At 44.4% G+C, this 14,082-nt stretch overlaps 1 protein-coding gene across 1 annotated transcript; it reads left to right on the plus strand.

The window, feature by feature from the left end:
- Window positions 1-140: 140 nt before the first annotated feature.
- Window positions 141-9,618, plus strand: NUP42 (nucleoporin 42). Its single transcript, XM_079947939.1, has 7 exons — window positions 141-276; window positions 2,008-2,197; window positions 3,272-3,366; window positions 4,566-4,642; window positions 6,201-6,287; window positions 7,397-7,481; window positions 7,611-9,618. Exons 1-7 carry the CDS (start codon window positions 165-167, stop codon window positions 8,240-8,242), a joined length of 1,278 nt encoding a protein of 425 aa, XP_079804065.1. The 5' UTR covers window positions 141-164; the 3' UTR covers window positions 8,243-9,618.
- Window positions 9,619-14,082: the final 4,464 nt, after the last annotated feature.

Consider the following 14,082-nt stretch of genomic DNA (forward strand, 5'->3'; position numbering starts at 1 on the left):
GAGAGCGCTCGCGCTAGCCCAGCGAGGCTGCCTGCCGACGCCCGCGCGTCATCAACACGAGCCCTGAAGGCAGAGCCTCCAGTCGTGCGCAAGGCAGCGGCGGCGGTTCTTCGTATTCTTGCTTTCGAGGAGTTCGCGGGAGCTGCCGCCGGGGAAGCGCCGCCATGGCGCGCAACTCCGGCCAGGTCTGCCACTACTTCTTGCAGGGCCACTGCCGCTTCGGCGACAACTGCTGGAACGAGCACCCGCGCCAGCACGCCGGCAGAGCCAACGCGGGTAAGAACGGGAGGCTGTCCCGCTCTGCCTCTCCGCCGGCGGCTTCTCTCCGTCCCCTCGCGCCGGGGCCTGTTGCTGCTGCGCTGGCCGACCTGCTGCCCTCCCGATGGGCGCCGGCTAGGGCTGCCCCCTCTGTACTGGAAACATGCGGGGGGGGGGGCGGTTGGAGGGGGCGATTTTTTTTTCATCTGGTGCTGAAGTGACTTCAGAGTAATCCGTTTCAGTCTATTGTACCCAGGGCCGGATTTAGTTTTGATGAGGCCCTAAGCTACTGAAGGTAATGGGGCCCCTTATATGTCCAGCTGTCCTTTGTCAACAACAAACTGTCGCTGTTTTTTGTGTTGAATATATGCTGTATGGTAATTTATGGGCCTAATAGGTATCTAAAGCCATTTGCACATAACAAAATATGTAATGGTTGAACTGAAATACAATTAAGAAGTATATTAATAGTGAAATAATTATTAAGCTCTAACTTAAAATGATTTTTTATTCATAACAAACTTAATAATGCAAACACATTGGCATTTGGCAACAGCAAAAGTTCCTTTAGAAACACAATTTACGAAGACTCATAATTTAGTCACTAGGAACTTGATATATCATGAAATAATAATAGCAAGCCAGTGATATTTTAGGAAGCAGGTGGGGCGCATTACTTACATCATAGGAGCCTACACAACATACGACACCGTTGCTGTATGTAGGTTTTATTTTATTTGTTTTTTATCTTATATTTTGGAAATGTACATCCAGGTTTTTTTCCCTTCAATTTTTTTTGGGGGGCCCCAAGAGAGAGGGGCCGTAAGCTATAGCTTGTTTAGCTTATACATAAATCTGGCACTGATTGTATCCTAACAGGACAGACCCTCTGGAATTTGCCACTCGTGCACACACACAAATTTGTAAATGTGCATGGCTACCCAGAGCTTAGCTAAAGGACCTTTCCAACACATGCATGTGCAGAAGATCCCCAACCTGGCAGAGGGGTTGAGAGAAAGAGAGGAGACCTAAAATACAGGACAACAGTGTATCAATACAAGATGTAGTATTTTACATTGAAATATGGGACAATCCTGGACAGGTGGCAACCCTAGCGTTGGCTAGGGCTGATGGGAGCTGTAGTCCAAAACATCAGGAGGGCACTGGGTTGGCAAAGGGTGGCTTGGAAGCAAGGGAAGGGAAGCAGCCAATGCCGCTCTCTCTCCCTGGTGTGGCTGACCCAGTGGGCTGAGCTGAGAGTGGTGTTGCCGTGATCATATTGTTTGCGGCTCTCTTGCATTCCCCGGCCACTGCCACCATCCTCCGGGGGAAAAACAGGGCACGTTTAGACCAGCCTTTTCACAACCTTGGGTCCCTGGATGTTCTTGGACTACAACTCCCATCATTCCTAGCCAGCATGGCTAGTGATCAGGGATGATGGGAGTTATAGTTCAAAAACATATGGGGGGACGACGACACCAGAAGTTGAGAAAGGCTGGTTTAGACTAACAAGACAATCCTAACCTTAGCTAGGTAGCAGTGGGCGTAAAGTAGTCTTGCTCTGTGCCAGGTCACCCTGGAGCAGGTGTAGCAATTGGTCCAATGCCTTGCCTCCCCACCCCTCAGGATACTAAATTTTGAGACTTTCTGCAGGCTGTCACAAGTGAAAATTCAACAGGCAGCAGGAGTAGTGAAGCTGGTGTCTCTCATAACTCTTACTTAACACATCTCTTTCTTTCCCAACTGAAGGCTCCGGTCGAAGAGTAGCATGGAGTGGACATAATCAGAGATACAGCAACCCTGTACAGACATCCAGTTTTTCCAAGTCAACCAGCTGGCACAACAGAGATTCTGGCTTTTCACAGAACAGATATGCTGCATTAAGCTCCAATGAAAATGTTGGTAATAGTGGCATTGTAGATGAGGAAGATAAACTTCTGTAAGTAGCAATTTCTTATCTCTCAAGTTTTAATAGACTTTAAATAAATTTTATTGAATGGCTAATTAAAAAAACAAACCTGAACCCTATGGCTGCAGTCCTGTACACAATTGTTAATATCCCAGTGAGGTAAATAGGAGTTAAGAAGAATTAACTGTGTACAGAATGCCTGCCTGTGACATTTTCTTCATAGTGGCCTTTGCTCATAAAAGTTCATAATATTAAGAGCCAGTTTGGGCATAATTAGCCTGAATGAGTGTTGGTCATGCTTATTTCTTATGCAATTGGCACTTTGATCCTGTTTAAAGCAAATCCTGCTGTGTCTGAAGTGGCAGACCATGGCTTAATTATGCTTTAGTTAACATTCATCCAGAGTTTCCTGTTTCAGATGTAATGGGAACTGGTTTCCTTTAAACAAGATCAAACTGCCAAAGCTGGCACTCAAGGAGAAGGATGAGGGAGGAGCATGTGAGTCTGACACTTGGTCCTGTCTTCATAAACTGCATTTGGGAAGGAGAAAGGGAAAAGACTAGCCTATATTAACAGAGAAGAATTGTTTCTTTTCAGATAATTTCAATCATGTTGATGTTTCATTGGCGTAGCTAATTTTTGTTCTGATAGTTATTTAAAAAATGTGACTTGGTACAAATATGTTTCATATTGGTTTAATACTGGCTCTGATGCAGCTCTTGCTTCTTAGTTGTGTAAAACTAGAGGCTCTAGATGGGGATGTGCATTGCCATCTGCATCAGACTGGATTGGCATCTGTGCCCACAAATGATGCAGATATGGATTTCTCACACTGAATCCCTTAACAATTTTTTTTCATTCAGTTGTGATTTTCCCTGCTTATTCAAGTACTTCCTGTTTATATTTGATCTTGCACCCACTCTTTCGACTTGTTTTCTTTGAATTTTAGAAACTGAAAAAGAGTATTGTAGCAAGCCACTTATAAAACATACTGTTTCTTCTTATTCTTCTTTTTAAAAACACATTGAATCTAGCTTTAAGTAGGTCTTCACTGCCTATCTTCAGTTTCATTTGGCTTATGACTTTTGAATGTGATTTATTCAGTGAAATTATAATGAAAGACATGGAGAGTTGGGAATCTTCAGGACAATGGATGTTTTCCACCTATTCACCTATGAAAGAAAAGCCGAATATATCAGGTAGAATCTTTCCTAATCCTCTTAATTACCCACACATGCTTAGATTTATTTCTCACTTGAATACTGTTATTGGATCCCAAAGAATGAGAAGTGTGCTTATATAAATGAACAAAAGGTGTCTGTCTTTTATCTTTCTTTTTTTTTAATGAGGCTTTGGTATGGACAGTGCTTCTAAAATTTCTGTTCATTCTAGTATTTATTTAACTAACCCAAAATGGGAGTTTTTGCAAGACCAGAATCTACTACTTTATCAGGTGGGCAATTTATAATAATGTGATTTGCTAACTTGGTCTCCTTGTATTATTTAACCCAGCTTTATCCGTTGCTGACTGTCATGGCAGCTATAGGCTCCACGAGAGAGAAAAGAGTTCTGAAACCAATTTTTCCTTTATGATTTTAGTAGTGTGTAGTTGGGATATGTACAGTATGTGTCACTGGCAATAGAGAAGGATTAAAAAATCTACCAGTGGGCTGTTTGATCTTTTGCTGTCTCTGATTCTTCATTGCAAATATTACTGCTCCTGGACAGTGTTTCCTTTCCTCCTTTCCCAGCACTCAGCCAGGCTCGAAAAGTGAGCCCAGCTTTGGGAAGGACAGACGTAGAAGGCACCTGAAAAGGAGAATTGAGAGGCTCAGAAGGGGCTAAACCAGGCATAGGCAAACTCGGCCCTCCAGATGTTTTGGGACTACAACTCCCATCATCCCTAGCTAACAGGACCAGTGACCAGGGATGATGGGAGTTGTAGTCCCAAAACATCTGGAGGGCCAAGTTTGCCTATGCCTGGGCTAAACACTTACAAGTTCTCCCTACCACGCATTTCTTGTTACCTGAATAAATGTAGAGTTGAAACTGCATTTCTTCACACGATGTCTTGAATGGATAAATTATTTGCAAGCTGGCATAAGCTCTAAATTAAGAAAGTACAAGGTAGCACAGATCACAGAATATGTTACATGCCATGTTTTGAAGTAACTTCTGGAGTCTTTGAAGTATCATGCTTTTGAAATAAGACCCCAATGCATGGTGAAAGCTATTAATCGATTCTCTGGTGCCATTGTCATTTGCTTTTATACTTGGCCAGTGTCTCTTGTCAACAAACATGTGAGTTGTTGGGGGATGCATTTACTATGATTTCATAGCTGGGGATAAGAGCAGTATTATCTGTCTTTCCAGGTTTTGACTGTTCCTCTTCCTGCAGGGTTTCCAGACTTCTTGCCAGAAGAGTTGCGTCTTGAATATTATAATAGCAGAGCAAACAACAATGTACAAAATTATGTGAGTCTCGACATATTGATAATAAATAACAAGATGAAAGATAAAAAAACTATTAAAAGATTATCCAAAAAGAACTCCTTTAACGAGAATCAAGTATTTTTGTCTTAAGACAGTCTTTAAAATAATCTGCCCCCCCCCCAATTTTTTTTTCATAATTCCAGTAGCATCTTAAAGACCAACTAAGTATAAGCTTTCAAGGTATGAGCTTTTGTGTGTATACACACTTCTTCAGATACTCTGAAGCAGAGGTTGCTCCAACCTTATAACTGTTGATGACTGTTAATGATGGCAGTTGGTTCCACAGGGAAGGGCAAGGGATTTTTAAAGGGATAGATGACCAAAATTAGCTTTAGCATGTATAATGGGACATGAATCCAATAATTCTATTCAGACCAGGTCTCTCCATAGTTTTTAGTTTGGTAATGAGTTTTAACTCAGCAACTTCTTTTTCAAGTGTATTTCTAAAATTCTTTTGCAATAAGACAGCTACTTTAAGATCTTGCATAGAATGTCCTGGGAGATTGAAGTGTTCTCCTATTGGTTTCTCTGTTTTATGATTCCTGATCTCAGATTTATGTCCATTTATCCTTTGGCGTAAGGTTTGTCCTGTTTGTCCAATATAGAGAGCTGAAGGGCACTGTTGGCATTTGATAGCATATATAATGTTGGAAGACGAACAATTAAATAGGCCTGGGATGGTATGTTTGATGTTATTGGGGCCACTAATGATGTTGTCTGGGTGTATGTGGCAGCAAAGTTGGCATCTAGATTTATTGCAGGCTCTTGTGCCAGTGTCCATGTTAAGTCTGGTTGTATTATCGTGTGTGAGGACTTGTTTAAGATTGGGTGGCTTTCTGTAGGTGAGGAAAGATTTTCCTCTCGGAGCTTGGGAAAGAGAGCTGTCATTATCTAAGAAAGGTTGTAAATCTCTGATGATGCGTTGAACTGTTTTAACTTGAGAGCTGTACATGATTACTAGTGGTGTAATATTGTTTGGGACGCAGGTGGCGCTGTGGGTTAAAGCCTCAGCGCCTAGGGCTTGCCGATCGAAAGGTCGGCGGTTCGAATCCCTGCGGCGGGGTGCGCTCCCGCTGCTCAGTCCCAGCGCCTGCCAACCTAGCAGTTCGAAAGCACCTCCGGGTGCAAGTAGATAAATAGGGACCGCTTACCAGCGGGAAGGTAAACGGCGTTTCCGTGTGCGGCTCTGGCTCGCCAGAGCAGCGATGTCACGCTGGCCACGTGACCCGGAAGTGTCTCTGGACAGCGCTGGCCCCTGGCCTCTTGAGTGAGATGGGCGCACAACCCCAGAGTCTGTGAAGACTGGCCCGTACAGGCAGGGGTACCTTTACCTTTACCTAATATTGTTTAGTGTAAATGGCTGTGATTTGGAATCAAGACCCCCGCCCCCAAAATAGATACATTTGAATTGTGGGGTAGTAATGACATTCTTCTGGTTCTGAATGTGCCAACACATTTTAATCACAGCTGCTCAGAAATTCTATTCCTTCTTGGTTTGATTGGCCGGGTCCTAACACAGTCTAATCTCCCTTTTTCCCAGATCAATTCAGTCCAGCAGTTAGCAAGCCAGTGGAGAAGTCGGTTGCTTGAGCTGAAGAATATAAATGCATCTACTAAAGCGGCATTGGTGAGTGTAATAGAGAAAATGAAAAGGTCTTCATTTAAAGTTTTAAATTTATTTTGCAGAATTTGTAAATCTTTCAGTCATGTTTCGCGAAGCAGTTCACAATAATAAAACCAGATTTGTTGATAGAAGATACTGTCTACAATAAACATCCAGAGTAAGGGGTATTATTCATTGGCATTGTTCAGCTTCTGGCTCTGCTTCCTTGAAAGATGGTGGTGGCCAGTGGGGTAAAAGAAGGCAGAAAAATAGGTTACTAAGAGGGCAGGTGTTCTTTAGAGTATGTGTGTTTGTTTTTTGGAGAACTGATGCTTTGTTCTCAGAAGTAGCAGCAGCCGGAGACCATCCATGGAGGAGGTAACTCTTACACAGAAGCTGGAATTCCTCCTCCTCTTGAGGAAGCTAGCCTTTTTGCACCTTGGATAGGCAGAGGGAAGCCTGTTCCACCCTGACCCCTGCTGGCTGACCAACTGAGAACTCATCTGGGCTCAATTTATCCCAGGAGTGGGGGATATATCAAGACCTGGGCTGACCAGGGTGGGGTACCCCTTTGTGGGAATCAAGGGAAGGAGCAGGCTTGTAGTTTGTAGGAAGCTCTGGATCCTCTGCTGTTGCTTGAGGCTCAGGTGGCCTCAGCAGCACAGAGTGCCTTCCATCAGGTTCGGCTGACAGCCCAGCTGCGCCCCTATCTGGACACGAGTAGGCTAACCTCTTGTCTATGCTTTGGTCACCTCCAGATTAGATTACTGCAGTGTGTTATATGTAAATAGGGCTGCCTCTGACGACAGTACAGATACAGTACAGAGATCTATTCATTTACCTGTGGCCTTCCAGGTGTTGCTGGACTTCAGCTCCTCTCAGCATCAGCTGGTATGGCCAGGAGTTGGGAATGGTGGGAGGAGTTGTCCAACAACATCTGGAGGACCTTCAATTCCCCATCCCTGCTGTAGATCCACACCACAAATAAAGTGAAATCATAGTGATGGTAATGTAAGTTGGCTTATTCTATATCAAATATTTGTCCACTTCTAACTATGCATTTTATATTGAATTGGAAGCAATAGTACCTTTTTTCATCTGTAACATGTAGAACTACTTCTCGTTGTTTTAAGATATCTGAATTTAAGAACACGGCTAGTCAACCACCACCTGCATTTGGGTTTGGAGGACAGCAGGCATCGGCTTTTGGGTCATCAGGTAGGGATTTGTTTTGGCTGGTGGTGGGTGGAGGTTTGCATATTCTTAGTTCCGATAGTCCTGGGATTACTATTGTTTCTTTGACCTTACTATTGCAAACTATTGCTTTTCTTTGTGTGACAATTGCAGCCTTTCCTGTGGATAATAAATCTGCTCAAGGCTTCTCCTTCAAACCAGCTTCTGAACTTGGCAGCATCTCCTCTGGAAGCACACCTGCGTTTGGGAGCCTCACAAGCAGCCAGGGCACCGCATCTTCCACCACTGCACCCCATGCCGTCAGCTTTGGAGATCAACCTGCTTCATCGGCATCTTCCTTTTCATTTAAAATGGCTACAACCACTCCAGGTGGGTTTGGAGCTTCTGGTTTTTCAGGGTTTGGCAAACCTTTTCCAGCAAGTTCCCCGGAGACTGCGCCTGCATCGGTGTTTGGGACAGCGGCCATTACCCCTGCTTTGAATCCCGGATTTGGCAAATCTTTTCCTGCCAGCTCCTCAGACTCCACATCTGCTTCGGTGTTTGGAACAGCTGCTGCTTCCGCTTCTTTGAATTCGGGGAACACACTGTTTGGGCAGCCGGCAAGTCTCTTTGGGGGTAATGCAACATTGCCCCCTCCCACAACCCCTCCCAGCACCACCTCTGCAAAGTTATTTACCCCAGAGTCGGAACTGTCTGCTGAAGAACTGGAGCAATTTAAGGCGAAGAAATTCACACTCGGAAAAATTCCTTCCAAGCCACCACCAGCAGCACTTCTAAATCTGTAACGTGGCCTGAGGTTGTTCGTACTATCTTTTCGGTGTGTGTGAATATCAGAGACACTTTGATTTAATCCTTCGGAAGTTAAATTCATCTATGGCTCACCATATTGTTTCAGAGAAGTTACATTTGTTTCTAGAAATGTGTGATCTATTTGACTTGTTGGCTCCAGAATGAATATTTAACTTGAGAGTATTGCATAGCAAAATGTAGCTTTGCAATGAACTTGAAAATGTAGGAAACCCAAGCTGCTCCTTTCTTTGGTAGAGTTGGCTTCCATACTTTATGACAATGAAATGTTGTGCTAATGATCTAAAAGGTACCGTATTTTCGCTCTATAGGACGCACCCGACCATAGGACGCACCTTGTTTTAGAGGGGGAGAACAAGAAAATAAAATTCTCCTCCTCTCTGTGCAGCGCCCCTTCAGCAAAGCGGCAGGAGAAACAGAACCCCTTCCCTTTCTCCTCCCGTTTCGCTGAAGGGGCGCTGCGCAGCTCTCCCTCTCCCACATTGCCTTTTCCTTCAGTCAAGGCAACCCGAAGCCTCCGGAGCGCAGCGGGAGTTTCCGCTGTGCTCCGGAGGCTTCGGGTTCCTTGCGCTGAAGCCAGGAGAGTCTTGCTCTCCAGGCTCCAGGCTTCAGTAAAAGCAACCCGAAGCCTCCGGAGCGGGAGCGCTCCCACTGTGCTTCTGAGGCTTCGCATTGCTATCACTGAAGCCAAGGAGCCTGCATTCGCTCCATAAGATGCACACACATTTCCCCTTAATTTTTGGAGGGGAAAATGTGCGTCTTATAGAGTGAAAAATACGGTACCTTAAAGTCCCCAAGTCATACCTTTTGGACACACCAGCTATTCCCCAGCTGTACCAAAGTTATAGAACCCACAACTCCTCCATCTCTTCTGTTGCTATAATCTGGCCTCAACAGCTTCAGTACCACAGTAGTCCTCAGCCTTAGCTTTTCTAGCTATAATTGGTTGATTTAAATGAGCACATCTATCTGCTGTGATTTGGCGCTGGGACCAGTTGTTACCACAGTGCTCTGCCTTACTGTAATTCTGAGTATACCCTCTTAGCACCTAGTCTACTAAAGCCTTCCTCTGTGTGTGACAGTTTTCACAACACAGGAAGCAAACAATAGCATAAACTAGCTATCCTCCCTGATAGCAGTTGGGCTTACCCTCATTTTCTGCGAGGTATAAGGACTCCAGATTCATACAAATACTTTAGTTTTATTTTATTTTATGTGTACTGCAAGTGTGTGCCTTTGTTTGGTCATTCTGATGCCCCAGACAACAAAAACCACTTTCTCATCAGGTAAATTTTGATACGGAAATCAGTACTGAATTTGATTATGACACTGAATTATTTTTGTTTCAATTTTACTTGTGGTTAATGATGGTTTTAATTTTAATGTCTGCCGCCCTGGGACCTTTTTGGTGAAGGGTGGATTACAAATATCTAAAACAAATGAATGAATTGCTAGTCATTGACAATAGTAAACATTAAGCCCCATGCCATCTCCTGTCTGTGCACACAACCGCTTTTGCACTCAGAACTTCATGCGAGAGACTCGTTGTCAAGCAGATCAATTTGAACTTCGGATCCCTTCTTCGCTTCGCACATGGTGCCCCACCTCTTACCTTTTCATCCAGTGTCAATAGCTAATCTGTGTGCAAAAGCTGCCAAAATTGTGGGCATAACCAGCCACCCTGCTTTGCCTGCCCATGCGAATGTAAAGCGTAGCTGCAAAGGGTCAGTAACTTTCGCATGAAGGGAAAACATTATGTAAACCAATGATTTTTTAAAAAGAGAGTGAGAGCACGTCTTTTATTTCTGTGCATTAATTTTGTACTGAAAATGAAAATTTAATAGATAGCTATCCAGCTGGTTTACAGATCCTTTAATATAAATGCATGACCCCATAGTAAAGGTAAATAGGCAAAGGACCCCTGAATGGTTAAGTCCAAAGGCGACAATGGGGTTGCGGCGCTCATCTCGCTTTCAGGCCTAGAGAGCCGGTGTTTGTCCACAGACAGCTTTCCAGGTCATGTGGCCAACATGACTAAACCGCTTCTGGCACAACGGGACACCGTGACAGAAGCCAGAGCGCATGGAAATGCCGTTTACCTTCCCGCCGCAGCAGTGTCTGTTTATCTACTTGCACTGGCATGCTTTTGAATTGCTAGGTTGGCAGGCGCTGGGACAGAGCAACAAGAGCTCATCCTGTCACAGGGATTCGAACCGCCAACCTTCCAATCGGCAAGCCCAAGAGGCTCAGTGGATTAGACCACAGTGCCACCCGCGTCCCATAATGACCCCATAGTATGCCACCCTGAATAACAGGAAGTACTATGCTTTCAACTACTGCGGGTGGGGGGAGTGGGGAGGAATGAGGTGAAAAACTGTTATGTGTCCTCACGTCTCAGACTAGTTTCATGTGATTACGATCACTACTTTCTTTGAATTATAGAGTGTGAGAGTAATTGATTTTTCACAAATGTAGGTCAAATTTAGAATGGTTTGAAGTTTAGCAGGCACACTGCTTCTGTCCTGAACATCTAAGGGAGACAGGGCTAGGGAAGCCGCAGAGCTCTCCCCATGTTGCTGGGCTCCAGCTCCCATTATTCTCAGCTGGCATGTCCAATGGTCAGAAATGATGGAAGCTGGAATTCAGAAACGTCCAAGGGGCCGAAGGTTCTCCTGCTCTGATCTAAGGGTGTGTAGAAATTTGTCTGCTGTACAAAAGGAACATAAGCATTTCTTGCTCTGTCCACACTGGCCTCTGGTTCCTGGAAGGTTGCCCAGAAAAGAATGCAGTTCATGGTTCCCTAGGCTGCCTTGAGAGCATGCCTATATCTTCTTTTGTTGAAGGAGTCCACCCTTCCTTGCCAACTCCACATAGCCTTAAGCAAACTGGCCTTTTTGTCTAAAGGCATGTTTACAGAAAAGCTTTGGAAATCCCCAAAGACCGATACTGTAATTAATTAATCTCTTTATCCTTTGCAGATCTACTTAGCTGCTGTTCGCTCTTGAAATAAAAGCACAGGGCAATTTATAAACTCGGGCCATTAATTTAGATATCAATACCCCCTCTCAATGTTGATATCCAAAACGCTACAATGAATGCTTTACTACAGACATGAGGAGTCTAATTGCCCCGCTCCCTTCGGTCATAAAGTAATTGTCAATAAAAGCAATTAGGTTTGCCTTCCACAGTGCATTCTCCCTTGTATTCCCGCTGTGTGCAATAGATACTTCTAGTGCTCTATTGCTTTTCAAAATAACTGTGGAGCAGAAAGCTTATCTGCTTCTTAGAGTCCAGCAACAAGATCTATGACTTTGCCAAAGCAGTGCTTACACTTGGGGGTGGGGTGCTTGTGCTTGCATACCAAAGCTTGTGGTGGCAGCTGATTCCGTAAGTGCATGAAGCACTGTTGTGTAGCACGTTGGCAGTGCCTTGCTGGCAAGCTTGCAGATGGGGTAAATGCAAGGCCGTTGATGCTGCTGAGCTCAGGTCCTGCTTTCAGGCTCCCCGTAGGCAACTGGTTGGCCACTGTGAGAACAGGATACTGGACTAGGTGGGCCATTGGCCTCATCCAGCATATGTCCTTTGACAGGCCTATCCCGCTTGTGTGATAAAAATAGTTCTTTCCAGAAGGTTTGGCAATAGAATCCAATGATGGCATTGCCAGGACCACTTTAGTTCCATGTGGTCAGGCTGCCCAAGGCATTTATTAATCTGGACTAATTAGCATTCCCAAGCCTTGACTCACATGTCACAAGGATTCGCTTACCTGCTACCATCATTTCCTTCCATTCTTCAAACTTTATTAAAAGGCAATCCAGAATGAAATTGGTCAGTGAATGTGAACAATGAATGGACCTGTCTCATTCATCACCATCACCCGCCTCCAGGAACAGCCTAGTCCTTTTTGAGTAAGCCCATCCGTACTAACAGAATGTTACAAACCCAGATAGATTAAAATATTAGCAGCTGTGCTGGCCTCACTGAGTAATAAATGTCAAGGAAGAGAGGTGCTCTTTAGTGCTAAATTGGAGTAGAAGTCAATCCAGAGAAAACCCAATTGACTCTTGCTCCAATTCTGCGCTAATCAGCAGGTTTCATCAGGGGAAAGTGGCAGGACCAGTAGAGCTGTGGAGGAGCCCTCCATGTAAGACAGCTTCCTATGTTCAGGTGCTCATCACAAAACTGCCAGAAAGTGTGTATCTAGTGTGATATCACATGTACAGGTTATGCTCCCAGGTCACGTACAGTTGGCTGATTTTGAAGACTGCTGGTTGATCACGCAAAGGTTCCTCAACTAAGGAATGGGAACCCTCATCAATCAGCGTACTTGACCAACCCCATGTTGGAAACTTTTTGTGCAATGAACTAGCCCTCTTCAGACTCTGCTGACTGGAAGGGAGATAAGCAAACCAGAGGCAATGTCAGCAAGGAAGAAGAAAATCTGAACCAGGGGACTTGGGGGCAGGGCTGTGGGCTTCAACAGGTAGCCCAGTTAAGCCTCTGACATCAGCCCCAAACTTAGAAATATGCCATATTCAATTTCCAGCTTTCATACAGTGGTACCTCGGGTTAAATACTTAATTCGTTCCAGAGGTCCGTTCTTAACCTGAAGCTGTTCTTAAACTGAAGCACCACTTTAGCCTATGGGGCCTCCTGCTGCCGCCACGCCTCTGGAGCACGATTTCTGTTCTCATCCTGAAGCAAAGTTCTTAACTCAAGGTACTATTTCTGGGTTAGCGGTGTCTGTAACCTGAAGCGCATGTAACCCCGAGGTACCACTGTATTTCCAAATTGCTCTTATATTGCATGCAAACTGCCACATCCCAGTTACACAAGCTGATTGGTGGTGAAAGGGTGGGAAGAAAACAAACCAACTTCAGAGGTGTTGATCCTACAACTGTGATTACTTTGGAGCAGGGATGGAGAGAACCTGTGACCCGCCAGATGATGTTGGACCGGGGCTGATGGGAACTGGAATTGGAATTCATCAACATCTGGGTGGCTGCATGTTCCCCATTCTTGCTCTTCAGCAAACTTTTAAAAAAGGGTTGCTCAAGAAGATTTAGTGTCTGTGTTCTTGTTGCTTTGTGTACTCAGTGCTTTCCTGTCAGCCTTTTAGCCACATCCCTGCAAAACCTCTTGCTTTATTCTTGCAGATCACATGAAATGTGGTTCCAGCATATGCTCTGTCATGTGCTCAAGGTAATTAGATTGCTTCTGATTATGCAGAATGGGTCTGATGCTCCGGACATGTGCCCTTTTTCCATTCTTGCTTTATTTAGTCTTGGGTGTGTAGATGTAGCATCTACACTATAGAAAACGGTTGCAGAAGAAGAAAAAATGAGGCACGTGCCTTATACAGTAAAACCAATGCAATTTGAACCATGCCTGTGCCTTAACAAAGATGTAGGATAAGCATGCCACAGAAATCTTAGAAAATTTCAGTGTAGAATGTAAGAGCCCTGTTGGTCTATCATGTTTCCCAGGGTGGCCAACAAGATGCAACAGTCTTGGTCCCCAGCAACAGCAGACCCTCCCAAGTTTCCCTATTTTCTAGGGACAGTTCTGGATTTACAGAAGCCGTCCCGGTTTCTGATTTGATTTTGGAGGGTATGGAGTTATGTGACCCCCCAAGCCAAGGAGAAAAGTAACTATGCAATCTTTAGAAGACATCTAAAGGCAGCCTTGTATGAGAAAACCTTTTTAAATGTTTAATGTTTTATTATGCTTTTATATATGTTGGAAGCTGCCCAGCATGGCTGGGGCAACCCAGTCAGATGGGAGGGATTTAAATAAAAAAAATATATTTATTTATTTA

This window comes from Podarcis cretensis, assembly GCF_951804945.1.
Source record: "Podarcis cretensis genome assembly, chromosome: 12".
NCBI classification, from domain to species: domain Eukaryota; kingdom Metazoa; phylum Chordata; class Lepidosauria; order Squamata; family Lacertidae; genus Podarcis; species Podarcis cretensis.